Here is a 26,183-nt window from a genome sequence, read left to right on the forward strand (position 1 = left end):
ATGATAGGAGGTATTTTCCCAGTCTCTTCAAGAGAGGAGAACATGCTTTATTTATTTTACAACAAACCACCAGTAACACAATGTAATGGGTAAGTTTAAAATAATATTAAACTGAAATATATCTGACGATAAAGTTATAAACCATTTTTACAGTTGTGTTGTTTATTCACCTAACGTTTCCCACAGATTTGGCTTACGAGCTTTTCGCTGGACAAGGACCATGATGTTGGCAATAGATGAAATAAATCAAGATGATCATTTGCTTCCTAATATTTCTCTGGGATATATAATTGTGGACTCTTGTTCCTCTCCTACTAATGTCTTGAGAGCTGCTCTTACTTTGATGAGCACATCAGAGCAAAAAGGCTCTCAATGTCATCCACCTCCAATATTAGCTCTTATAGCTGAGTCATCCACTACTCAGTCTTTAGTTGTGGCTGGGGCAGTTGGACCATTCAAAATACCACTGGTAATACAAAACCATACTTCATGCAAAGATTTAGCATTATACAATATATTGATAAATAATATATCTAATTAAACCTTTTGTCCCTGAATAGGTGAGTTACTTTGCAACATGTGAATGTTTGAGTGACAAAACAAAATATCCTACATTTTTCCGAACAATACCAAGTGACTACTACCAAGCAAAGGCTTTGGCTTTCCTTGTTAGACAATATGGATGGACATGGATTGGAGTTATACTGTCTGACAATGATTATGGACTAAATGGAATATCAGCTTTCAAAAAGGAAGTGGAGGCTCATGGAGTTTGTATTGCATTTGTTCGCACAGTACTAAGGACATATCCCCAAAGTAAAATCCGTGAAACTGCTGAACTGATAAAGCAATCAACTGTCAAAGTGATTCTTGCATTTGGGTCAGAGAGAGATATCGATCCTTTAATGAAAGAAGTGGTAAAACAAAAAATTACAGGAATACAATGGATTGGAAGTGAGGCATGGGTAACTGCAGCCAGTCTTTCCACACCAGAAATGTTCATATCCTTTAGAGGAACATTAGGACTTGTGGTCCGAAAGATGGCCATACCCAAACTGGGAAAAGTTCTCAAAGAAATCAGCCCTTATAATGATTCAGACTCCAGTTTTGTAAGTGACTTCTGGGAAACATTAGTGGGCTGTAGACCTCCATCCACAATAAATTTTTCACGCAATAGCACAAAAATATGCTCAGGAACAGAAGAAGTTGATTACACAAACAAATTTTATGATGTCACACAACTTAGAATCGCATATAATGTCTATCAAGGAGTGTATGCAATTGCACATGCTCTACACCAAGGAATGTTTTGTGAAAAGCCTGAAATCAGTGTCTCAGGACTATGTCTCAATGCTTCACAGATAACCCCTAATCTAGTGAGTTTCAACTGCCTTGATGAACTAATTGGGCTCATAATTGAAAACCTTTCATTAATTATGTTGTATTTTTTGTTAAAAAGGTAACTGAGCAGTTGAAAAAAGTACATTTTGTGGATGCATTTGGAGAGCTAGTGTTCTTTGACAAGAACGGAGATCCACCTGCCTCATATGAAGTCATTAACTGGCAGATGAGAGATGGCCAAGTGGAGCATATTCCAGTTGGCCATTTCAGCACCTCTGTAAATGGACAATATGTACTTGTGATTAATGAAGACAAGATTATCTGGAGCACAGGAAATTTGGTAGTACACATATTCTTTTTTTTAAAATAGCATTTTCTTTAATTTCGTTAGTCATCTAAGATGTTCTCTATTTTCCCAGACTCCAAAATCTGTTTGCTCAGAAATCTGTCCACAAGGCACAAGGAAAGCACAAATTAAAGGTTTACCTGTGTGCTGCTTTGACTGTATCCCATGTGCTGATGGCTCTATATCAAACACAACAGGTGAAGTGCTCTGCTTACTACTAGTGCTGAAATAATAACACTGTTCTAATCACTCATCTCTCACCATGTCATTTATTTCTACTTTAGGAGCAACAGACTGTATCAACTGTCCTGAAGAGTTCTGGTCTAATGAAAGAAAAGACAGCTGCATTTTGAAAATAATAGAGTTTCTTTCATACACTGAAACAATGGGGATTATTCTTATGGCCCTCTCAGTACTTGGTGCTTGTTTAACTTTTTCTACTTTGATGGTGTTCATACACTTTCGAAATACACCAATAGTTAAAGCAAATAATTCAGAACTGAGCTTACTGTTACTACTTTCCCTTATATTTTGCTTCCTCTGTCCACTCACATTTATTGGTGAACTGACAGTGTGGTCCTGCATGTTGCGTCACACAGCATTTGGCATTGCCTTTGCCCTCTGCATTTCCTGTATGCTGGGGAAAACTATAGTCGTGGTTACTGCCTTCAGAGCAACATTACCTGGTAACAATGTGGCAGGAAAGTTTGGACCATCTCAGCAAAGGGCCATTGTGTGTTCATGCACAGCAGTTCAAATAGTTATTTGTATTATTTGGCTAAATGTCGCACCACCATTCCCAGATAAAGTTTTTGAGCAACGCAGTAAAAAAATAATTTTAGAATGTAACACAGGCTCAGATACTGCATTTTATGCCGTTTTAGGTTACATTGGCCTTCTTGCCATAGTTTGTTTGGTCCTGGCTTTTTTAGCCAGAAAGCTACCTGATAATTTTAATGAAGCCAAATTCATCACATTCAGTCTGCTCATATTCTGTGCAGTTTGGATCACCTTTATTCCAGCTTATGTCAGCTCTCCTGGGAAGTACACAGTAGCTGTAGAAATTTTTGCAATTTTGTCTTCAGCTTTTGGCCTACTGATATGCATTTTTGTACCAAAATGTTACATCATTTTAATCAAACCAGAGAGAAATACAAGAAAACATGTAATGGGCAAAAAGGTTAATTAATTGTTAGGAAAAAATAGAATTCTGATAAAATACAGTGTTCTTATATGCAAAAGATATATGCTATAATTAATGTCAAATTACTTCTATGAAGGTCAGTTTACTCTACTATTAACATATTATAATCTAAATATATTGAGAGGATCTTCAAATACAGGCACTACTCAGTCATTTACCAAGTAAATCACAGTTATGCATTAAATCATTAAAGTTATTAAATTACATTGTTTTCTTGTCTTATTTTTTCATTATGTTTCCACACACTGCATAGATGACCATCAAATTTTAAAAACAATATGTCACAATTAAAAAAATAGTGAAATTATTTTATATTTACTGTAAAATCATTTGTCATACACACTGTGGATAATATATATTTTTTCTGCAATCAGAGGAAATGATGCAATATTGAACTGAGCTGTATTTGAAAGGATGTCCCATATTTAGCCTACCAAATTAAAATGTGTGCCCTCTGGTGTTTTTTTCAAGTTAAATGTTTGCAGGACATTTAATGACAATTCCAATGCAGTAAACATCCAAACATTCTAATTCACCAAAATAATCTGTTCCTATAAACCTCCATATAAACATAACAAAAAATGATTCACAAAAGATTTGACTAAACAAATACATTTTAAGGAAACACTAAGACTGTTTTTGAGTCCCGAACATTTAGTAAGCTGTCTCATAACTGCAGGTTTTCAAAAGAGAAAGCTTGGCCCCAAATAAGTAAATAATTTTCTTGTCTTGCTTATTTTTCCTAATGTTTCCTCACACTGCACAGATCATCATCAAATTTTAATAACAATATATCACAATTTTAAAAAATTATTGAAATACTTTTATTTTTCTGTAAAATAGTTTGTCATACAGACTGTGCATAATATATATTTTTCTGCAATTGTGCTATCATGCACTCTCGACTGTGTCTCTACCTAGGGCCAGATCTGGTTTTCCAACATGAACAGAGGGTGCAAACACAGACGGCCCTCATGATTCCTGAAGGGGATCACTAAAAGTCGCCCTTCAGTTTCGGGAGGAACTGTGTCAGCGCTAGAAACACAGTCCCCATCTGCAGGCAATCTGTGTGCCCTGAGAATCACCCAATTGCCATGGGCATCTGTTGGAAGAGTCTTGCGACAATGACACCCTAAGGGACCGAAGGTGAAAAACTGGGTCTGTCCAGATAAGAAGGGTACAAAGCTTGTGACATGTAACTGTTGTGACCCTGAAAAGGACCCTGCACAGTTGAAAAACCCCTGCTCCTGAGCCAAAGTTGAAACGGTCTCATGTGAAGTGCACCCAAAGGAATAGCTTCAGCTGCTACCACCATAAGCCAAGCACTGTCTGTCCCTTGGCAGCAGAGAGGCATTGGCCTAGTCGGATTATCTTTATGGCAGAAAGGATGGAATCACCCTGGGCAGGAGCCTTGTGCCCTGGCATGATGCTTATGTGAAGGTAGGCATCCTTTAGGATTATTATTGCAAACCAATCATCGCACCTGATCTGTGACACAATGACCTAGAGCATTAATATCTCAAACTTGTACATTTCAGCATACAATTCAGAGCATGTAGGTCCAAAATTGGCTGTAGCTGGTGTCCTTCTTGAGAACCAAGAAATGCTGGCTGTAAAGCTGGAGGCTGAATCTGGGAGGGGAATATGCTCTGTGGCCCTTTTCTTAGATGCAAGAGAAGTTCCTCTTGGAGAAATGAAGTTTGGTCTGGGCCTACAACAAAGGGGAGTACACCTTGAAAGAAGGCAGGTGTGAGACGAACTGGATTCTGTAGCCTTTTCCCACAGTAACCAGAAACTTCTGCGACTCACCTGACAGATGAAGGGACATCCCTAGAAACCCTAGCCCTCAGGCGTCAGGATTCTTTTCTGGCATCCTGAAGTAGACCTGCATGGCAGGGTTAGGGTTAGCTTTAGCTCCTCACTGCAATGAGGGAAGAACAGACCCTTAGGAGAAATTGGGGCCTCTAAATTAAAGGTTTTGTCCTTTTCCTCTACAGTATCTCTGTGAGATTATCTCTCACAGATGTATGCCTTCCCTATAAGGGCCACTGTGTCCTGACAGGGCTTCAATGCAAGCAATGAAGGAAAGAGGTTGCTCGGAAGCATCTTTTCAACCCTATGCATTGCCACATACCCATGTTCATTTTGGCCCACAATGGCTGAATAGCAGTGGCCTAATAAAGATAATTCCACATCCTCTACACTACAGTGTAGAGGTCTGGGAAAAAATGGGAGATGCCCGCATGGAGGTGGAAGGTGGCGTGAAGTTAGGTAGCTTTCATCAAGCTAAGATCGGACAGTACTCACCTTCAATCAGGCCAAACTCAAAATCAGGCTCCTAAGCTTAGCAAAAACATGTGTAATCATCTCCAGGATCTTTTCAAACACCACAGAATGCGATGGCAATTCAGCTGCTGCTTGCTCCTTGTTGCCCACATCCGGCTCGATGCAGTTCAACATTATATCATCATCTAGGTTGGAAGAAAATGCAATGTGAGCTCCCAGAGTCAAAGCAGAGGTATTATTATCAGCTAAGAGGACAACAGAAAGGGATTCACAAAGCCATGAGTCTATTACCGAACCTGGCACACTGCCTCAACAGATGCCAAGCGAGATACAGCCAAGCGAGTGTGGAATGAGCTCCTCAGAGTCCGATGAAGAAAATAATAATTCCTTGCTCGGGTCAGGAGAAATCACAAAGCAAGCTTGTGAAAAAAAATAGTGGGGAAATCCGAACCAGGAGGTCTTTTTACACCTCCACTAACTCGACCTGTGAGACCCATGATTCAGCACGCTGCCTCAGCAGATGTGGGACCTGAGCCACGAGGTGCAGGCACTTGACTGTAGAATACATCCAAGTGGAAGTGGAGCTTATGGAGAGGAAACGTTTTGCAATGCACTAGCTCCCTCAGGAGCCACGCGTGTGCTCTTCTCTACCATATACAAAATGCAAAGAAAGTGCGAATCCCCTGTAATGTAGCGAATTCACAGATGCACACACTTTCTGAACTTGTTTGCCATCTCAAACAGACGGTACAAACAAATGACACAAACATACACAGAGTGCTTCCTGAAGACTAAGAAGCTGGAGTAATGTGACGTAGAAGCATTCCCATGGCGTCAGCCCTGATGTAGCATCTCATTCCCTCAAAAGGGAACTGCTATGATGAGGCCTAAACCCTGACTGATACATTTCATGAATGTTATTCCTATGCAGGTATGAGCTTAATTGCTGCAATTCACACGTTCAAGTCTACAATTGCCAGACACGTTTACAGTACAAAAATCATACAACAGCCAAGGTGCATGATGATCTTCTAAAGAAGCTATTTGATCTTTGTTTGCTGTGGGGGTCAGGCCCCCAGTCCTCCACTCCCATTCAGCTAGACAGGCTTATTTCATTTTCTACCAATTGAAATGCAGCTCTGTGCAGTAATTCTCATGGTGGTGGCTTGTGTTGATTACATAAACCTGGAATGGTCCAAGAACTCTGTGCTTGTTTCCAATTACTGTTCAACACTGCTAGAGTTTGTGACTGTTAGATACAGACCATTATATTTACCAAGGGAATTCAGAACTGTTTTCATATTTGGTTGTACATTCTCCAAGCACTAATGCTTGTGAACTATATGGGGCTTTTAGAATTGCAGAATTTAGAACTGCAGAATGCTGACCTTGATGGACAACTTATTAATGCCGGAGATTTCAACCATGCAAATCTCAAATCTGCAGCCAATAGTGACTTCACAAACTTGGTGGAATACCTTACATCTCTCACCAACTATATTAGCAAGTGTATTTATGATGTGACTGTCTCCAAAACCATCATCACACACTCCAATCAGAAGTCATGGATGACTGCAAAGGTGTGTGCACTGCTGAAGACCAGAGACTCAGAGCAGGTGACAAGATAGCCCTAAGAACAGCAAGGGCTAAACTCTCGTGGGGATCAGAAAGGCAAAGCACACACCTGCCCAGAGAATCCACATACACGTCCAGGACAGCAGTACCACCTGGTGCATGTGGTAGGGCATCAAGGCCATCTCAAACTCGAGGACAACTCCACCTGCATATAACTGGAATGCCTTCCTTCCAAATGTGCTCTTCTCAGCATGAGTCAGCATATAGAAAGGAAGTACAACAGCTAAAATCCTGTTGTAGAGTGTGGGAGATAATTTTGTAAGTGAGGATATATGTATGAGGTGTGTGTTTGATGTAGTGTGAAATAATCGGGGGACAGCAGGAGTGAGTTCTCAGGTAAGGTTTATTCGTTAGGTCGTTTGAGCTTGAGAACAATATAAGGTTTAACACGGCATGTTGGCCTGTCACGGGCCTTGCACACAGGCTGCAAGGGCTTTGAAGAACAAATAGTTGTATCAATGATGTCAGTCTGGCAGGCCTTCTCTGCGGTACCAGGCTTTCCAAACTTGGACCAATCAATGGCAGAGACGCACCCTAGATTGTTATGGTCAATCTTCGCTCCACTGGTACCTTGAGCGGCAGTGATCTCATCATGAAGTAAGCGCAGCGCGTGCTGGATGGCAATGGTGGTACCAGGCAAAATATCTAGAGTACATACGTAGAAGACAGTGGATAAATCAGAAAAGCCGTGAAGCGTAGAGTGTAATGTAGAAAAATAAAAGAAAGGGTGTTGGCCCCTGAAGGACTGAGAACTTACCCATGCTGTCTCCTGAAGAAGAATGAGATGTTGGCGAGAGTGAGGCCGAACACAATCCCCCTGGTGGGGGCGGAAACGCCCAATTTTTAATATAATGATTTAGGGAAGTTCAATTATAATGGTATTCGAAAAGTTGTAAATTCAAAGACAATGGTGTAAAAAAGAACCTAAAAGGTCCAAAAAAGAAAGATGGGTGGGATTGTCTAGGCAAAGAACCAGTGACGTGTTGCATTGGGAAGATAAGGGAAATGTATATAAAGGCTGCAGTTGGAGTTCCCCGGGGAGAGGTTGTTGGGACGTTCATGTGTGAGCATCTCAATTCTTGTGTCAGCGCTGATTACAAAATAAAATCTCTTATCTGCATTCATCTAGTCTGCTTGATTGGCTTATTTAGTTTTGAGGCCTTACTAACTATGAGTCTCACTTAGACTGAGCTGTCGGGTCAGTGTGGAGCTGGAGTCAGATTTTAGTAGTGAGTACAGTAGAATTTTTATTCCACATTGTTTTGGTGACCCCGACGTGATATCAAAGAAAACGAGATTGGCACAGAGAGAACAGCAGAGCCCCAGACCCGGGACCTGAGGCTGCGGCCGCCGCCCACGGACCAGACACGGGATCCAACTAGGGCAGAGGTAAGGCAGAAGCCTGTTTAACCGAATTTCTGCATTAGTTGTGTGTGGTCTGGGGAGGAGGAGGCGCTCGGCCCAGGGTTGGATCAGCTCTACTCCAACCTATTGAGGCAGAGAGGCAGAGTGAGTGTGAGTTAAAAACACATAGAGTGACATGATAAATTGCATGCTTTGTATTGAAAAGACTAGATGATGTCAGATGTATGAATGTGTAAAGGCCTGTATGATCGAAAGTCCTGGTGGGTTCCAGGTGGTATGAGAGAAATTCCTGTGAAAAAGACCTTATTTGGACGCAAACGGAGCGTTTAGTAGCAGAATAGTAAGTTCTGTGAACGTGAACACCGTCACTGGAAAAAGAAAAATAAGTGTCAAGTAGCAGGTGATAAGAGAGAAGAGTAAAATTCCTGGATCCGGGTGGTAGTGAAAGGAAATAAGAGAGGAAAAGAGAAATATAGTGAAAATTCCCAGATCTAGGTGTAAGAGAAATAAGAGATAAAGAGAATATAAAGAGAAAAAGCGCTGAATAGAAAAGTCCTGGATCCAGGGGGTAGGAAAATAAAGAAAAAACAAAGAATAAGGAGAAAGGCCTGCTGTCTGTCTTTGTCTGTTGTCTGTCCTGATTGTATTGCTTGCAGCGTGTGGGTGTGTTGAGTGCAAGGGGCTGTGTGAGTGCATGAGGAAAATAAATGGTGATTGGATGTGCGCACTGTAAATAGCACTGTATTAACCTTTTGTCTACTAACACTATTACTGTGAGAGTATAGGAAAACCAGTGTGTACATGCATGCACATTGATATGGAATATGATATATGAAACAGGTGGGGATGGTAGGGCTGAAGTCGAAAAGAAACTGCAACAGAGTGGGAAAATAAGGCAGAAGTCTTTGTGAGAGTAAAGGAATCACCGTGCATGGATGTAATCATACTAAGGTTTGATATATATGTTTTAGAGGTGCATTACGTGAGAAATGAAGGAAAAGTAAGGGTAGTGATGGTGTGGACCAGAATAGCCTTTAGAATAAATGTTATAGTGAAGGGGGCATCCACATACCGTAAGTGAGGACCTAGTGCCAAGTGTGAGCTAATGTTTCACCTCAATTTGGTGTGCGCTCATTGAAACAATAGAATACGTGTATCTGTCGCAAGTATAATTGTTCCACCCTCTACTGACGTGAAAGTGTGGTTTGACATCCATGGGGTCCAGGTGAAGATGTAGCATACTGTAGGAAACTACTGCACCTGAATGGTGGAAGTGTTTGTATCCGCCTACATGGGACGACACTGTGTGAGTGCTTACTTCACCGTTCCGGAGGAACTAAGTGAGGAAATTCCCAATATTATCATAGAAAGAGCAAAAACTCACGGATTAGAGCTAAGTCTAAGAGCAGTCCACTACCATTCAAGCGAATTGGCTATAGGTTTCCAAATAGGTTTGAAAGGGAGTTCGCGAAGGCAGCACTAGAGTTGTTGAGGAAGGAAGCTGGGAAACTCCTGGTTAGGGTCAATTTAATGTGGCCTATGACCCCAAGAGGTCCTCAATACATGGAAGTTTGGATTAGCATGTGGAAGTTGGGGCAGGATCGTAGGTTGTGGAAGTGTTTCATTGCAGGAAGTTTAACAGTAGACCCTCAGGTGATGATGAAGAATTAAAAAGAACAAGGGTGTGTGTGTGTGGAAAAAGATTGAGTGCTTTCTGGAGTGGTGGAGAGGTGTGTGTGTGTGTGCGGGGGCATTGTGCCAAGAAAGAGTGAGTAAGAGCGGAGACCTCGCTAGAAGGAGGAATTTCATACAGAACAAGTGAGGGAAAAGAGTTGTACATATGAACAGGCTGAGGAGTTCAGCGGCTAGACTTTGTAGACTTGGGACGAAATCAAATGTGGCTGAAAGCAGGCTTAGCGAGGGATGGATATTGTGCAATCAGCAGAAGGGAATACTCAGGAAAAATCCACCTAAAACTTGGGTCTGCATTCTATTGGGCCACTCAGTGAATTGTAAAAAGTGTGACCCAGATAATACAACATTACCCTTATTGAAGTATTGAACTATTATACTGACACCATATACTGCATGCACACTACAGTTTTCTTCAGCTGTATGGCCTTTCGCCAAGACTTAGAGATAGAAACAAGGGGAATATGCACACACTTCTGGGATGAGCGAACATATAAAGATAGAGAAGGAGTAGAGCACTGGCAGCCAGAGGATTTGATTAGGGATAAATTGTGGGCCCCGACGAAGTTTGACGGGCTGTACACTTTACAGAGAACTTTCCCTGACTTAGACTGGTACGAAGCCTTGAGGAAGATTTGGAGGCCCAAGTTGTTGAGTCCTATATTGAGAGCACTAGTTGACGCTTCTGAGCCCAGCAGTGTAGCCATCCCAATATTTGACTTCATTAGTGACCAATATAAGGAGGATGATGAACCCCTGGCAGAGTTATTCCAGCCCAGACCAAGCCAGTACAATTATTGTTCGGGATTGACAGCAACTGTGACAGTAGAACCACGACTCATACATTGGGAAAGGGGTTTTGCAACATCAGTGCTGATTGATAAGATCAACGCGCTCGGTGAGAAGATAAGAAAGAATCCAGTAAGGCCGAGCTTGACAGTGAAACAAATCAGCGTCGCACTGACGTGGTCAGAAGGCAACAGGAATCCAGGAGAGAGAAGTAGCGCATATAGGGCACAACAGGGGTGCATCATGAGTGAAGGGAGGAGACAGCCTACACCAGTTGACATCATAATAGCGCAACACAAACCTGTCAGGAAGTGTATGAGAAAATGGCATGACAGGACTCAGGGGACATGGCAGTGGCCGGTGGAAGGAACATTTGATGAAAAGGCCTGCTCAGAAGTGAGAGAAATGCTGAGACACTGGAAACCAAGCAAAGATGATGATAAATCCAGAGGAAAGAAGTATAGGCGATTAGAGATCCTGGAATGGTTCATGAGAGAAGGGAAGAAGGTCAGAGAAGTGGAAGAAGCAGTGAAATGAGCGATAAAAAAGGAAGAAGAGCGGAGTAGAGAGGAGAAAGAAATAGAAAGACCACCGCTGATCTACTGTCCACCACCCAACTACAACGAGCCAGTGGTGGGCAGGGAACAAGTGGGAGTGTATCCAACCTTAACGGACTGCTATGCTGACTGGACAGGATGGGAAGACGTGGAGATATCAGTTGAAAACCCAATTAAAGGAAAAATTAGAAGGAGCAAAGAAACAGGGGGAAATCACAGTGAAAATGAGGAAGAAGGGGAGGCAGAGGAGACACTGCAAAGAGCAAAGAAAGAGAGTGAAGAGTATTTGCAAAAGGGAAAAGAGTTCACACACTCAACACCAGTGGGGGACAGTGCTGAGAGATATATCTCAACGTGTGCGAGTGGGCCTATAGCGCCCCCTACGCTCCTGGGAGAATGGGAAAGAGTGATGAATGAACCAATGAGTGAGAAACAGGGTGTATATAATCAATCCCGAACAGAAAAGACAACAGGGCCATCGGAAAAACAACCATGTGCTGAATACTGGCAAGAAGATCCAGAGAGACAGGTTAGAGGAGTACTGTACATAGAGCCAAGGGAAGATGCAATAAAGAGACAGAGGGACACCAGAGAGCAGAAGGTGAGGGATAGTGTTCGTAACTTCGCGCAGCAGCTGGAAGACTTAGAAGAGCGCTTACAAAATTCAGTTACAGTGTTGGAGGAGCAGCTGGAACGGGAGCGCACGCGACCAAGAACCTTAAGGGACAAGAAGTCATTAAAAGCACCGCAGAGATATGGGTTTGATGACGAGGAAAAGGTTCAAATGAACCCCCTGGTGACAAAAGGAAGAGATGTGCAATATGTTCCATGGACATTTATGGATATGGTAGGATTAAGCTCACAGCTACCGGAGATGTGTAATGGAGGACAGAGGTGGATTACAAAGTTTGAAGAAAAGACAGCAGGACATACCTTGTCGATAGGAGATGTGAAAGCCATATTAGCCCAAACAATAGGGAAAGCAAAGACAGCTGAAATACTGGATGAAGCTGGACTAAAAGGAGCAATGGATCTACCAGGCTGGGATGCTATAGCACTGGGGACATGGAGAAATAGGTTGTGGAATGAAATAAGGAAAACCTACCCCACGAAAATGGACCCAGGACAACTGGAACACATGGTTCTGAAGGAAGAAGAAAATGTAGTAAAATTCATTCATGATTATCAGAAAAAATGGAAGGAAGAGACAGGTGGAACATGGGATGAGACGGACACAAGTAAAGGACTGTTTAAATTAATGCTGAAGAAATGTCTACCAGAACAAGTCCAAACCTCGTTGGATGAGGTGGTCGGTCTAAACTCCATGCCTTGGGATACCTACAAAGCACGTGATACATTATGTGGAACAATACAGAAAGAAACAAAAGGACGAGAAAACAGCCTCAGAGGCCCTACTGACACAGCTATATAAAACACAGCTTGGCGAGTTGACAAGAGCTAGACAGAAAGAAAAGGAGAGAGAAAAAGCAGGAAAAATACAAGCCGCAGTGGTTATCCCAGCAGGCCAAGAACTTGTACAGAATAACCAAATGCTGCCGCAACAAGGACAAACACCACAGCAACCGCAAATGATGCCACAACCGCAGGTGGCAGCACCAAACTCACAGCATCCACAAAATAGCCAGGTGTACCCAATGGCCCAACCCATCAATGTCCACATTGGCGGTGCACAAGGAAGATTTAGAGGACGCCCAATGAGAGGTCGGTGGCAAGGGAGAAGGCAGCCGTGGGAACGATTTGGATCACCACTGCAAGGATATGCGCCGCAGAGCCCTGGAGGGCCCCGAGGACTCAGTTACACGCAGGCACCCCCCAATCCTCAGTACCAGCAGCCTCAACAACCACTAGAGTGCTGGGGCTGCGGAGGGAGTGGACACATGAGAAGAGACTGCCCACATATGTATCAGCCCCAGATAGGCCCGGGACTGGGGCCCAAAGCAAATTTGAGTTGAAACGGCCCTGAGAAGCCAGAGGGGGAGAATATGCAGTATGCCACTACACTGCATCCGCAACAGGAACCAACTGTCATGGTAACACTCAATAATGAGCGTCCTTTTCCATTCATGATCGACACAGCTGCCACATATTCATGCATAGGGCGCGAAGGCTCGAATCTCCCTCTCGCTCGGAAGACCATCAAAACAACAGGCTTCTCAGGGATCTCACAGACCTTACATTTCACAGAGACTCAGATACTAACATTACAAGACACCACCATTGTGGCACCGCTTTTGTATTCACCCTCTACACCAGTCAATTTATTGGGGCGAGATCTTTTGTGTAAATTTAAGGCCAGAATTCAGTGCAGTCCTACAGGCCTCTGGGTGACATTGCCAGACAGAACCACAGCAGAACAATATCTCATTATTGGGGGAGCCCCGCCCCCACCTCGGCTACTCAGACCACATCTCTGTTATGTTGATTCCAGCATACAGACCTCTCGTCAGACGCTCTAAACCGGATCTGAAACAGGTTAAGACCTGGCCAGCAGGGGCCATCTCTGTTCTTCAGGACTGTTTTGAGTGCACTGACTGGGACATGTTTAGGGAGGCTGCAACCAACGGCGACTCTATTGACTTGGACTCAATAGAGTCTCTCAATGACTCTGCCTTCAGATCGGGGGACAGGGCGGCCTTAAAAACAGCAAGGGCCAAACTGTCCCGAGCCATCAGAGAGGCGAAGCGTGCACACGCCCAGAGAATCCACGGCCACTTCCAGAACAGCAGAGACTCCCGGCGCATGTGGCAGGGCATTCAGGCGATCACCAACTACAGGACAACTTCACCTGCCTGTGACAGTGACGCCTCCCTTCCAGATGCGCTGAACGACTTCTACGCTCAGTTTGAGGCACAGAACAACACAACAGCGAGGAAGACCATCCCTCCTCCTAATGACCCAGTGCTTTGTCTCACCACGGCTGATGTGAAGAGAACTCTATACAGAGTTAACCCACGGAAGTCCGCTGGATCAGACAACATTCCTGGCAGAGTTCTCAGGGAGTGTGCAGAGCAGCTAGCAGATGTCTTCACTGACATCTTCAACATCTCGCTGAGCAGCTCCATCATCCCTATGTGCCTCAAGACAATGACCATCGTCCCTGTGCCAAAGAAGTCCACGGTTTCCTGCCTCAATGACTACCGTCCCGTTGCACTCACACCAATCGTGATGAAATGCTTCGAGAGGCTCGTCATGAGGCACATCAAGTCACAGCTACCACCCTTGCTGGACCCCTTGCAGTTTGCGTATCGTCCTAACCGTTCCACGGAAGACGCGCATCATCCATCTGGCCCTCACACACCTGGACTGCAAAGACTCCTACGTTCGAATGCTGTTCATAGATTTCAGTTCAGCATTCAACACAATCATCCCTCAGCAGCTGATTAAGAAGCTGAGTCTCCTGGGCCTGAACACCTCTCTCTGCAACTGGATCCTGGATTTCCTGACTGGGAGACCTCAGTCAGTCCGGATCGGGAGCAGTATCTCCAGCACCACCACACTGAGCACTGGAGCACCTCAGGGCTGTGTGCTCAGTCCATTGCTGTTCACTCTGCTGACTCACGACTGTGCAGCAATGCACAGCTCCAACCACATCGTCAAGTTCGCTGATGACACGACCGTGGTGGGTCTCATCAGCAAGAACGATGAGTCAGCATACAGAGAGGAGGTGCAACATCTAACAGCCTGGTGCAGAGCCAACAACCTCTCCCTGAACGTCGACAAGACCAAAGAGATGGTTGTTGACTTCAGGAGAGCACAGTGTGACCATTCTCCGCTGTCCATCGATGGCTCCTCTGTGGAGATCGTCAAGAGCATCAAATTCCTTGGTGTCCATCTGGCGGAGAACTTCACCTGGTCACTCAACACCAGCTCCATCACCAAGAAAGCCCAGCAGCGCCTCTACTTCCTGAGGAGGCTGAGTAAAGCCCATCTCCCTCCCCCCATCCTGTCTGTGTTCTACAGAGGGACCATCGAGAGCGTCCTGAGCAGCTGCATCACTGCCTGGTTTGGGAACTGCACCGTCTCAGATCGCAAGACCCTTCAGCGGATAGTGAGGACAGCTGAGATCATTGGAGTCTCTCTCCCCTCTATCACAGACATTTACACCGCACGCTGCATCCGCAAAGCCATCAGCATTGTGACTGACCCCACACACCCCTCACACACACTCTTCACCCTCCTGCCATCTGGAAAGAGGTACCGGAGCATTCGGGCCCTCACAACCAGACTGTGTAACAGTTTCTTTCCTCAAGCCATTAGGCTCCTCAACACCCGGGACTGAACTGTTCTACACTCTCACACACACACACACACACACACGCACACACACTCTCACTCAGGACTGAACTGTTCTACACTCTCTCACACACACACACTCTCACTCAGGACTGAACTGTATACTAACTCTCTGTCTCTCACACACAGATACACACACTCTCTCTTGACTGTGTGGACACACACACACACACACATAATTTATACTGTTCATTACTTCATTACTGCACTACCTCTACCTGTCATCCGCTGCTATAGTTATACTTATGTTTATTCTATTTGCACTACCTCAACTGCTGCTGTGTATTTTTGCACAATATTTTTGCACAATACTTTTTTTTTCTACATCATTTCACTTTATCTATTTTATTTCACTTACATTCCAGTACACGTTCTTTTATTTCCTTTCAGCACTAAGTGTCCTGTGTTCTTTTGTGTTGTCTTTATTGTATTTATTGTCTTTTTTTGCACTGTCTTGTCTATGCTCTGTTTGCACCTAGCTGCACACTGTGCACTTTACGTGGCTAAGACAAACTTCTGTCCTAGCTCTGTGGTGTTGTTTGTTGTTTTGTATTGTACTAGTAGTTGTATGTTTATGTAGCACCAGGTCCTGGAGAAACGTTGTTTCATTTCACTATGTACTGCGCCAGCTGTATGTGGTTGAAATGACAATAAAAGCTTCTTGAATCTTGAATCTTGAATCTCATGGCTGGGACGCAGGCAGACACAGAGTGTAGCACAGTGTATTGGCTACAGAATGACAATCCCACATTATCAGAGTTGCAGACCAGCTATTTACAGTGGAAGCCATGGATACAGGCTACGCGGCCGGATTACACCGAACCTAAGAGCCCGTTGCACTGTACTATGTGTTTTGACCCTGACAGTACCAATGAAGAATATGCAACACTATGGTCAGACATGTTGGAATGAAAACTGTTTGACGTGGTGACAACAGACATCTTCGTGGGCCCTCAAGGGGTGGCAGCGGCAGTTCAGCTACCCAATAACTTAAAGAGCTGGTACCAGATTACAAACTCAATACCACACATCACACTGATGGTAGCAGGAGGCTATGAATCGAAAGACCTGGGACCAATGCTCAAAGAAACTAGCCAGGTGCTGGAATGGAAGCCAACCATCAATCAGTACATGCACACCTCACCGGATGGAAAATTTATGTGCATTTCTCAAAAAGGCACAGACACTTTAAGAGCCACACAAACTTTGATAGAAAAGAAAATGTCACCTACCTATCAGTTACCACTTTCAGATGACAAAGACATCGCACCAGATAAACAATCGGATACACAAACTGAAGAGCTGTTAGCCACAATCCCAAGTGTGCTCTGGACTCAGCACTCTACAGATGTAGGACTCATAAAGTCAGCAGGACAGGTTTTGATAAAACTTAAACCTAATGTCAGGTACCCATATCAGAAACAATATATACTAACACCACAGGCTCAGGCAGGGATAGAACCCACACTCGAGGGGTTATTGGAGGCAGGGGTTCTAATACCAACACAAAGCCGCTGCAACACTCCAATATTCCCAGTTAGAAAACCTAACTCAGATAAGTGGCAACTTGTGCATGATTTACGTGCTATTAACCATATAGTTGAGGCAGAAGTGCCCATAGTCCCAGATCCACATACGTTACTCTCCAACATCCCAGGCAATACTAAGTGGTACACGGTCATTGATTTGTGTTCAGCATTTTTCAGTATTCCACTGCATCCAGATTCACAACATTTGTTTGCGTTCACGTATAACGGCCAACAGTACACATACACGAGATTGCCCCAGGGCTATTGTGAAAGCCCATCAATTTTTAATCGAATTGTGGCTAGGGATCTAGCTTCATTGGATATTGATAGTCTTCTCCTGACATATGTTGATGACATCTTGATTTGTAGCCCAACTAAAGAACAGTGCCAGGCAGACTCCCTAAAAGTATTGAGACTCTTAGCAGAAAACGGACACAAGGTGAGCAAGGAAAAGTTACAGTTCTGCAAACAGGAAGTAGAGTATCTAGGAAGAGTTTTGCATGGCACTAGTCGTAAGCTGTCGCCTACGCATCTAGAGGCGGTCCGTAACGCCCCGAAACCGCAAACGGTTGGACAGATGTTGTCTTTCTTGGGTATGGTTGGTTATAGCAGACAGTGGATAGTAGATTTTGCATTGAAGGTAGCTCCACTATGTGCGTTGATAAAAGCAGCTGATCAGAAGAAAGCTGTATTGGTTTGGACGACGGAGGCCGTTGCAGCTTTCAAAATGCTGAAGGAGGATCTTTGTACAGCACCAGCGCTAGCGAGTCCTGATTACGGTAAGCCATTCTTCCTGTATGTATCAGAAAAACAAGGCTTTTTTTTTTTGTTAACTCAGCAACAGGGGCCAGGCAAGCAGCCTGTTGCTTACTTTAGCTGCAGGCTAGACAACATTGAGAGTGGAATGCCGCCGTGTTATCGTGGATTAGCAGCAGCAGCCTTTGCGTATCAAAAGGCGTCAACCATTACAATGGGCCATCCTACTATACTGTACACTACACATGCGTTACACGCCCTGCTTACCAGTCTGACATTTGTGATAACTCATGCGCGGAAGACGGGTTACGATGTAATTCTCTCCTCACCAGAATTGACTATTCAAAGATGCCAGACAGTTAATCCAGCTGATATAATGATGACCCCATTGGATGGTGAACTGCACGATTGTCAGCAAGTTTCAGCCACATACTCTAAAGCGCGTCAAGACCTTGAAAATCAACCTTTGCCACATTCGGATGTAACCTTTTTTGTTGATGGCTCGTGCTTTAGAGGCCCAGACGGGAACTTGGCGGGTTACGCCATAGTAGCGCCCAGTAATGATTTGACTAGCTTTGTTACCGTTCAGTCTATGGTTGTTTCTCAACCATGTTCCGCACAATTGGCGTTAAAAGCGCTCGCCACAGCTTGTAAGCTAGCTGTAGGGAAATTTTGTACTATTTTCACGGATTCTCAGTATGCTTATGGTGTGTGTCATTATTTCGGCCCTACATGGGCCCAGAGAGGGTTATTAAGAGCAGATGTCTCTCCTGTGACGCATGGAATGGCCATAACTGATTTGTTGCATGCTATTACTCTGCCAGCTAAACTAGCCATCGTCAAATGTTCAGCGCACAAAACAGATGGTTCTTTTGTTACCAGCGGAAACACTGCAGCAGATGAGGCAGCAAAATCAGCAGCTTTAGGACATACCAACATCATGCTTGTGACGGACTCTGAAGGTGATGACTACCCAGAAACGGACTTAACCTCCTTAGCCGCAGCGCAAAATTCGGCCTCAGTGTATGAGATATCTAAGTGGATAAAAAGGGGGGGCGGTTAAGAATGCATGAACAGGCATATGGCGTGGTCCTCAGGGACATTTTGTGGCTCCTCTCTCAGTTCTCACATCGTTGATTAATGATGCGCATGGCTTGAGCCATTGCGCAAGGGGGGAAGTGATCAAACGGATTCAAAGAGCATGGCGGTCTCCGTATTTAGCTCAGATGGTTGATCACAGGTTAGCACATTGTGAAATATGCGCAGAATACAACAACAGGAAAAGTTTTACTGCCCCAATAGGTCTTATACCAGAGCCAGACGGACCATTCAGGCATCTGATCACTGACTTCATGGATATGGCTGAGGTGAAGGAGAAGAAAAGGTATGTTTTGGTGGTGGAGGATAGGTTTAGTAGATGGGTGGAGGCGCACCCAACAGCTAAAGCAGATGCAGATTCAGTGGCTAAATTTTTGTGTCGCGAGGTGATTCCAAGGTTTGGTATTCCTGATAAGATCAGCTCAGACAGTGGTACTCACTTTGTGAACAATGTGATTTGAAGCGTGTTCCAGTATTTAAGAATACGACACAGATTGGGCTGTGTCTATCACCCACAGTCGCAGGGAATGGTGGAAAGGGCCAATGGAACATTAAAAGCGAAGCTGGCAAAAATTTGTGAAGCTGGAAAAATGAATTGGGTGCAAGCTTTGCCATTAGCACTGATGAGCATGAGAATGCAAACTAACCGAATGACGCATCTAACCCCGCATGAAATGCTTACAGGACAACCTATGCCTGTGCCTTATCTACGAGGGCCCTATAAGGGCCCTTCGCTGGAGCAGCTTGAAAGTGAGCTTGGCAACTATGTGAAGCACTTAACTGAAATACACCGAGCTATATTCCAACAGGTGAAAGGTGCTACGGAGGGAAGGACGAGCGAAATTGACGAGGAGCTGAGGACTGTGAAACCAGGAGACTGGGTGTATGTCAAGGTCTTCAAGAGAAGATGGAATGAGCCCAGACGAGTTGGACCACTAAAAGTTGTCTTAGCTACTCCTACAGCCGTAAAGGTCGAAGGTAAGACTGCTTGGTTTCATCTAAATCACTGTTGCAGAGCACCAGATCCAGGGGCTGGAGCGAGATGTGAAAGAGCGCAGGAGCAGGATCCACTGATAAGGGAATTCGAGACGCGAAGGCGTGATCCAGCTGTTCCCGCCTCACAACCCCCTTCAGTACAAGCGCCCCACCCGCAGAGCCAGGAGTATCAACCATGGGAGAGTCCAGCAGAACAAGAAGAAGACGACCCAAGGGAAGGGCCTTCACAACAAGATGTGGGAGATACAGGACCTGCCTATAGAACTAGAGCCCGTGCATGGCGAGAACACTGAAAGAGAAGAGAGAGAGAGGGACGATGAGCAAGAAATAAATGAAGAGGAAGGAAACGGTGATCGAATCAACAGAACGGACTGGGGCTTATTGGTACTTGTAATAATAGCACTGCTGTGTATAGGACTATGGACATACACACTTATACGAGTCTTTGGTGATAATGAACAAATGAATGATGAAACTGGGGGAATACACTATATTGAGCAATCGCCAACAACACTGCCCAGAGTACGCAGAGACACTGCACAGTCAATGAGCCTCATGAGTAGACTAGACCAGGAGTTGTGGACAAACAACTTGTTTTACCAATGGCTAAGTTACACAGCACACGAAGCAGGAAACACCTCATGCTTAGTGTGCCATGACAGGACATCGCGAGCTCCCAGAGTTTTTCCAACGAGAGGACCAGAAGGTTGTAACAGCACCAAGCACAACCTACGCCACCTATGCCCATTCGTTTGTCTTATGCATTCTATCTCATGTGCTTACGGCCCACCCAGGTTGAAGAAGTTGAATAGCACCTGTGAGTATGCGGAGATCGGGACTGAGGGACATCCGCCCATCAGAGTGAGTGAGCGTCAGGGACAGAGATACCCATTCTGTGTATGTTCTAACGGATCACAGGTGTTTGTCGGCAACATTTCTAAAGACTGTGACATGACGGCAGATACAAAAGGATTGAAGATTACCGTGTGGAGACAGTGGAAGAAGGACTATATTGATCTGAACCAGCCTGACCTATCTAATGGGACTAGGCTGCTGGCTGATGTATTCTGGTATTGTGGATATAGTGTTGCTAGGCAGACCCTGCCACCCGGATGGGGAGGATGCTGTGCAACAGTGGTGCTGACAGGAAAACTAACTGTGCTGCAAGAAAAAGAGATTGATGCGTCAGGTCGATGAATTAAGCGCGACTTGGGACGATTTGACAGGAGCAATGGGGTTTATGTGGATTGGAGAGGGGTTCCGGTGGGAGTCCCTGACGAACATGCTGCCATTGGTCGACCAGGAGCAGGAGCACTGACCTTTTTCTTGCAATGGGCACAGATTGGTAAAAACGTGAGATGGATTAACTACATTTGGTACAATCAACAAAGGTTCATGAACTACACAATACAAGCATTGGATTTGATTCAAGAACAACTACATGCAACATCGACCATGGCCTTACAGAACAGGCTTATCCTTTGACACCATGAGAGCCCCGGAAGAAGGAGTGTGTACTATGTTTGGAGACCAATGTTGTGCTTACATTCCAATGCACACTGGTCCAGAGGGTAACCTGAGTAAAATATTGAGGCAGATGAAAGATCTTAGAGATGAGCACGTAGAAAACACATATAAACCGACAAATGATTGGTTGGCATGGTTGTTCTCCTCAAATTGGAGAGCCGTCATACTTAGGATAGGAACAGTTGTAGGTGTGGTTTTGCTGGTACTAGCAGTTCTGTTGTGTTGTGTAGTTCCACTACTGCGTTCCATGATTACACAGATGACGCACACATTGTTTGGCCAATATGTTCAGATGACACATGAGATCGAGCCTCCGTTTAAACCCAGCAATGGCAGTGATGAATTGGACTTAATAAAGATGATTGCATAATGGAGGGGGATTGGAGGCATATATGGAGGTATTTATGGGGTAGGTTGTTGAAAAACGATTTGGGGGAGTGGGAGCCAAATGTAGGATTGCTAGAGTACCCTTTTATAGACAGACGTACATCAGTGAGGGAGATTTACGCAGACAGGATGTATATTACAGAGATACAAACATTTGCATACACTCCGAGGCAGACAGTGCAATTACCTATTGTGGTAGAACATGCATATTATAGTGTAGAACGGTTACTTAATCTTGCATACAGGAGGAAGAGAAGGTTCGGAATATGGATAGGCGTACCTCTTAGAAAGAGGGTAGAGGTCATTACAGTCAAGTTAGGAGAAGATGTATTGTGGACCAATATTCCTAGACGAACGATGGAGCTGCTGAGATCCTTGCTGTTCCAATCATCGGGCGGGGGCTAAGTAATGTGCTAGTAACCTCTCCTTAGCCCCCCAACGGCCCCTCTACGTGGCGCAAAGTCACATGGGCAGAAGAACAACAGGGGACGTCATAAAAGGATGTGGGTTATGTTATGTCGGCGTGTCATACTATATTGTGTTTTAAGTCACTAATGTTTATGCATGCAACACTATTATCATTTACGTGTGTTTTAAAATACTACTGATGGAAAAGCGTAATCAGCCTCTTATATGAATCTATCTGTATGCCGAGTGTCAAATATGCCGGAATCACTGGAGAAGTCTTATAATGACTACTGAATGATTGAATGTTACTCATTTATACATCTTAATGAAAACTGCTGATTTATGGTTAAAGGGAACATAATAATAATAATTCAGGCTTATTGGTTGTGTGGGAACGAGTGGTAGACATTAATGAATGTGTTATAAACATAGAGTTAGTTGATACTTAATATTTGCACACTTGAAGCTCTCTGCAGGTACAGTGGCTGGGTAGGTAAGGTGATGAGATCTCGAGAGTGACTGAGGACAGAGTGACTGAGGTTCCAATTTGGCTCATGGTACAGATCCCAATAATGCCCTACTGAAGAATCAAGAGAAGACAGACCAGCAACACAAAAGCCACACCAGAGTCAGAGGTGTTGGGCAAAGGGAAAGCTGCTACCTGAAAAAACAGGGGGCAGCCGGTGACCAGAGAAGAAGGCCAGTTAGCCAAAGACAGGTAAGATCTCACTGGGTGGGACAACCTAAGGCAGGCACGGTCGTGCTGCTGGTCACCGGGCGTGGAACGGAAACAACGTGGATTGCATGTAACCAGGGGAATACCTGGTGGGTAGGGTTGGGATCCAGGTAGGTATGAAATTGAGTGGCGAATGTGAGAGAATGAGTGAGGTGGGCGATAGCAAGACTGAGAAGAACTACATGCAGTGGTACCTGCACAGAGCTTGGAGTACTTATTACATTCCTTAACGAGTATATAATCCAAATGCAATTGTTTACTAGCACAATGATAGTAGTAAAACACTGAAAACGAATCATACAAGTATATAATCCTTGTGCTGATTTATGTACGTATATAAGGCATGTGTGCATAGCATCTGAACAAGTTGAATGTGTTGTGACTTGAGTCACAAAAGGGGGGAATGTGGGAGATAATTTTGTAAGTGAGGATATATGTATGAGGTGTGTGTTTGATGTAGTTTGAAATAATCGGGGGACAGAAGGAGTGAGTTCTCAGGTAAGGTTTATTCGTTAGGTCGTTTGAGCTTGAGAACAATATAAGGTTTAACACGGCATGTTGGCCTGTCACGGGCCTTGCACACAGGCTGCAAGGGCTTTGAAGAACAAATAGTTGTATCAATGATGTCAGTCTGGCAGGCCTTCTCTGCGGTACCCGGCTTTCCAAACTTGGACCAATCAATGGCAGAGACGCACCCTAGATTGTTATGGTCAATCTTCGCTCCACTGGTACCTTGAGCGGCAGTGATCTCATCATGAAGTAAGCGCAGCGCGTGCTGGATGGCAATGGTGGTACCAGGCGAAATATCTAGAGTACATACGTAGAAGACAGTGGATAAATCAGAAAAGCCGTGAAGCGTAGAGTGTAATGTAGAAAAATAAAAGAAAGGATGTTGACCCCTGAAGGACTGAGAACTTACCCATGCTGTCTCCTGAAGAAGAATGAGATGTTGGCGAGAGTGAGGCCGAAGACAATCCCACTGGTGGGGGCAGAAACGCCCAATTTTTAATATAATGATTTAGGGAAGTTCAATTATAATGGTATTTGAAAAGTTGTAAATTCAAAGATAATGGTGTAAAAAAGAACCTAAAAGGTCCAAAAAAGAAAGATGGGTGGGATTGTCTAGGCAAAGAACCAGTGACGTGTTGCATTGGGAAGATAAGGGAAATGTATATAAAGGCTGCAGTTGGAGTTCCCCGGGGAGAGGTTGTTGGGACGTTCATGTGTGAGCCTCTCAATTCTTGTGTCAGCGCTGATTACAAAATAAAATCTCTTATCTGCATTCATCTAGTCTGCTTGATTGGCTTATTTAGTTTTGAGGCCTTACTAACTATGAGTCTCACTTAGACTGAGATGTCGGGTCAGTGTGGAGCTGGAGTCAGATTTTAGTAGTGAGTACAGTAGAATTTTATTCCACAAGAGCCAACAACCTGTCTCTGAAAACAAACAAGATGGTTGTTGACTTTAGTACAGCACAGTGCAACAGTTCACTACTGTACCTTCTGTGGAGATCATCAAGATTACCAAATCCCTTAGTCTTCACCTGGTGGAGGTCCATCACCAGAAAATCCCAGCAGTGTCTCTACTTTTTTCAGAGGCTGAGAAAAGCCCATCTACCATCACCACACCCTGCCATTCTAAATGGGGGACTACTGAGAGCATCCTGTGATGCTCATTTACTCCATGGTTTGCACCACAAGATCCTGCAGTAAATAGTGAGGACAGCTGAGAAGATAAAAGTAATCTATTTTCCCTCCTTCACAAACACATGCACCACACACTACATCCTCAAAAATCTACAGCATTGTGTATGACCCCATGCATCCCCCACACTCTTCACTCTCTTGCCAACTGGAAAAAAGTACTGAAGTATTTGGGCCCTCACAACCGAACTGTGTAACAATTTCTTCCCCCAAGCAATAAGATTTATTTTCCAGAGACAAACCAGGAGCACAGACCTTTCTCTGCCTCACGCTGGCCTAAGGGTCTGAAATGATCAGGGTGCTTAGAATGTAATTCATGTCATAGATTGAGGGTATTGTGAGCTAATACCCAGCATTGATGTTTTGGAATGTAACCCTCCCACTGTTAGAGATATTGTAACTTGCCCCTTCAACAGGATTCTCAGGATGTTTACCAGCCAGTTTGGCTGGTTGCTAGGGGACCTTTTTTTTCAGGCAGATGGAGGGAGGAAGGAGGGAGCAATGTGCCAATGATGAAGTAATTTAAGTATGTAGGTGAGAGGGTTGATTTGATTGCTAATGTGAAAATGGCTTGTGTACCTAGGGCTAAGCTACTTACAGGCCTGGGGATGTTGAAGTATTGGATTGCCAGCCACACTCAATCTTCAGGCTGATACTGGGGGGCAGGACTGCATGGGGTTCAGCTGCTTAGCAGATCTTAGATACTCCAAATATTTGTGCTTGGTAAAGATGACAAAAGGGTGCTCAGCCCTTTTGAGCAAGTGTCTTTATTCCTCCAGAGTGAGAGTAACTGCAAGCAGTTTCTAGTTGCTGGCAACATAAGTTTGCTCTGCATGAGAAATTTTGTGGGTGAAAAAATCCACAGAGTGCTGAAAAAAAACATTGTGAGATGGATACTGAGACACTGCCCAATGAGATGGTTCATCTCTTCACTGTCGAAGCAACGAAACTCAAAGGCAATGTCTCTTCCTTTTCTTGTCTTGCTCAGTTAACTGTGATCCTGCTGTACTTCTTGAAAGCCCATCATAGTGCTTTGCTGCATTAGGAAGCATACTACATCTATGATGTCTAGTACCTCAAAGTTGGCAAAATACAAAGAGCACTCTAACAAAAACTGCATTGCTTAACATTACCATAGTGCCTCATGGGAGTTGGTTTCAGGGGTGCGATGGTGGTGGTGGAGCACAGTGTCATGGCAAAAGAGATGTCAAAATCAAGCAATGATCAATGCATAAAGAGAGTAAAAAGGGCTAAGCTAGGTCATTGTCAAAAAACACTGGGCAGAAGTCAAAAATCTTTTACACTAGACAGGGCGGAAATATCACAGATGTTTCACAAATAGAATTGAATGGTTGCTTCACAAAGAAACTTTTTAATGGTAACAAAGACAACTTGTACATTTAGGATGGTGGCACATGCGGACACAGCGGCTCAGAGCTCCTGAACAAACAGCAGCATTTTTATTTTATTTACTGTGTTGAGGTTACTTTTCCAAGCACTCTGCAAAATAATAT

At 44.2% G+C, this 26,183-nt stretch overlaps 1 protein-coding gene across 1 annotated transcript; it reads left to right on the forward strand.

Moving 5' to 3' along the window:
• On the forward strand, window positions 1-3,869 carry LOC131351542 (extracellular calcium-sensing receptor-like). Its single transcript, XM_058386959.1, has 7 exons — window positions 1-89; window positions 187-469; window positions 561-1,133; window positions 1,460-1,582; window positions 1,761-1,884; window positions 1,975-2,867; window positions 3,813-3,869. The coding sequence occupies exons 1-7, from the start codon at window positions 1-3 to the stop codon at window positions 3,867-3,869; spliced, it is 2,142 nt and encodes a 713-aa protein (XP_058242942.1).
• Window positions 3,870-26,183: the final 22,314 nt, after the last annotated feature.

Source organism: Hemibagrus wyckioides, linkage group LG04 (assembly GCF_019097595.1).
Source record: "Hemibagrus wyckioides isolate EC202008001 linkage group LG04, SWU_Hwy_1.0, whole genome shotgun sequence".
Classification (NCBI taxonomy): Eukaryota; Metazoa; Chordata; class Actinopteri; order Siluriformes; family Bagridae; genus Hemibagrus; species Hemibagrus wyckioides.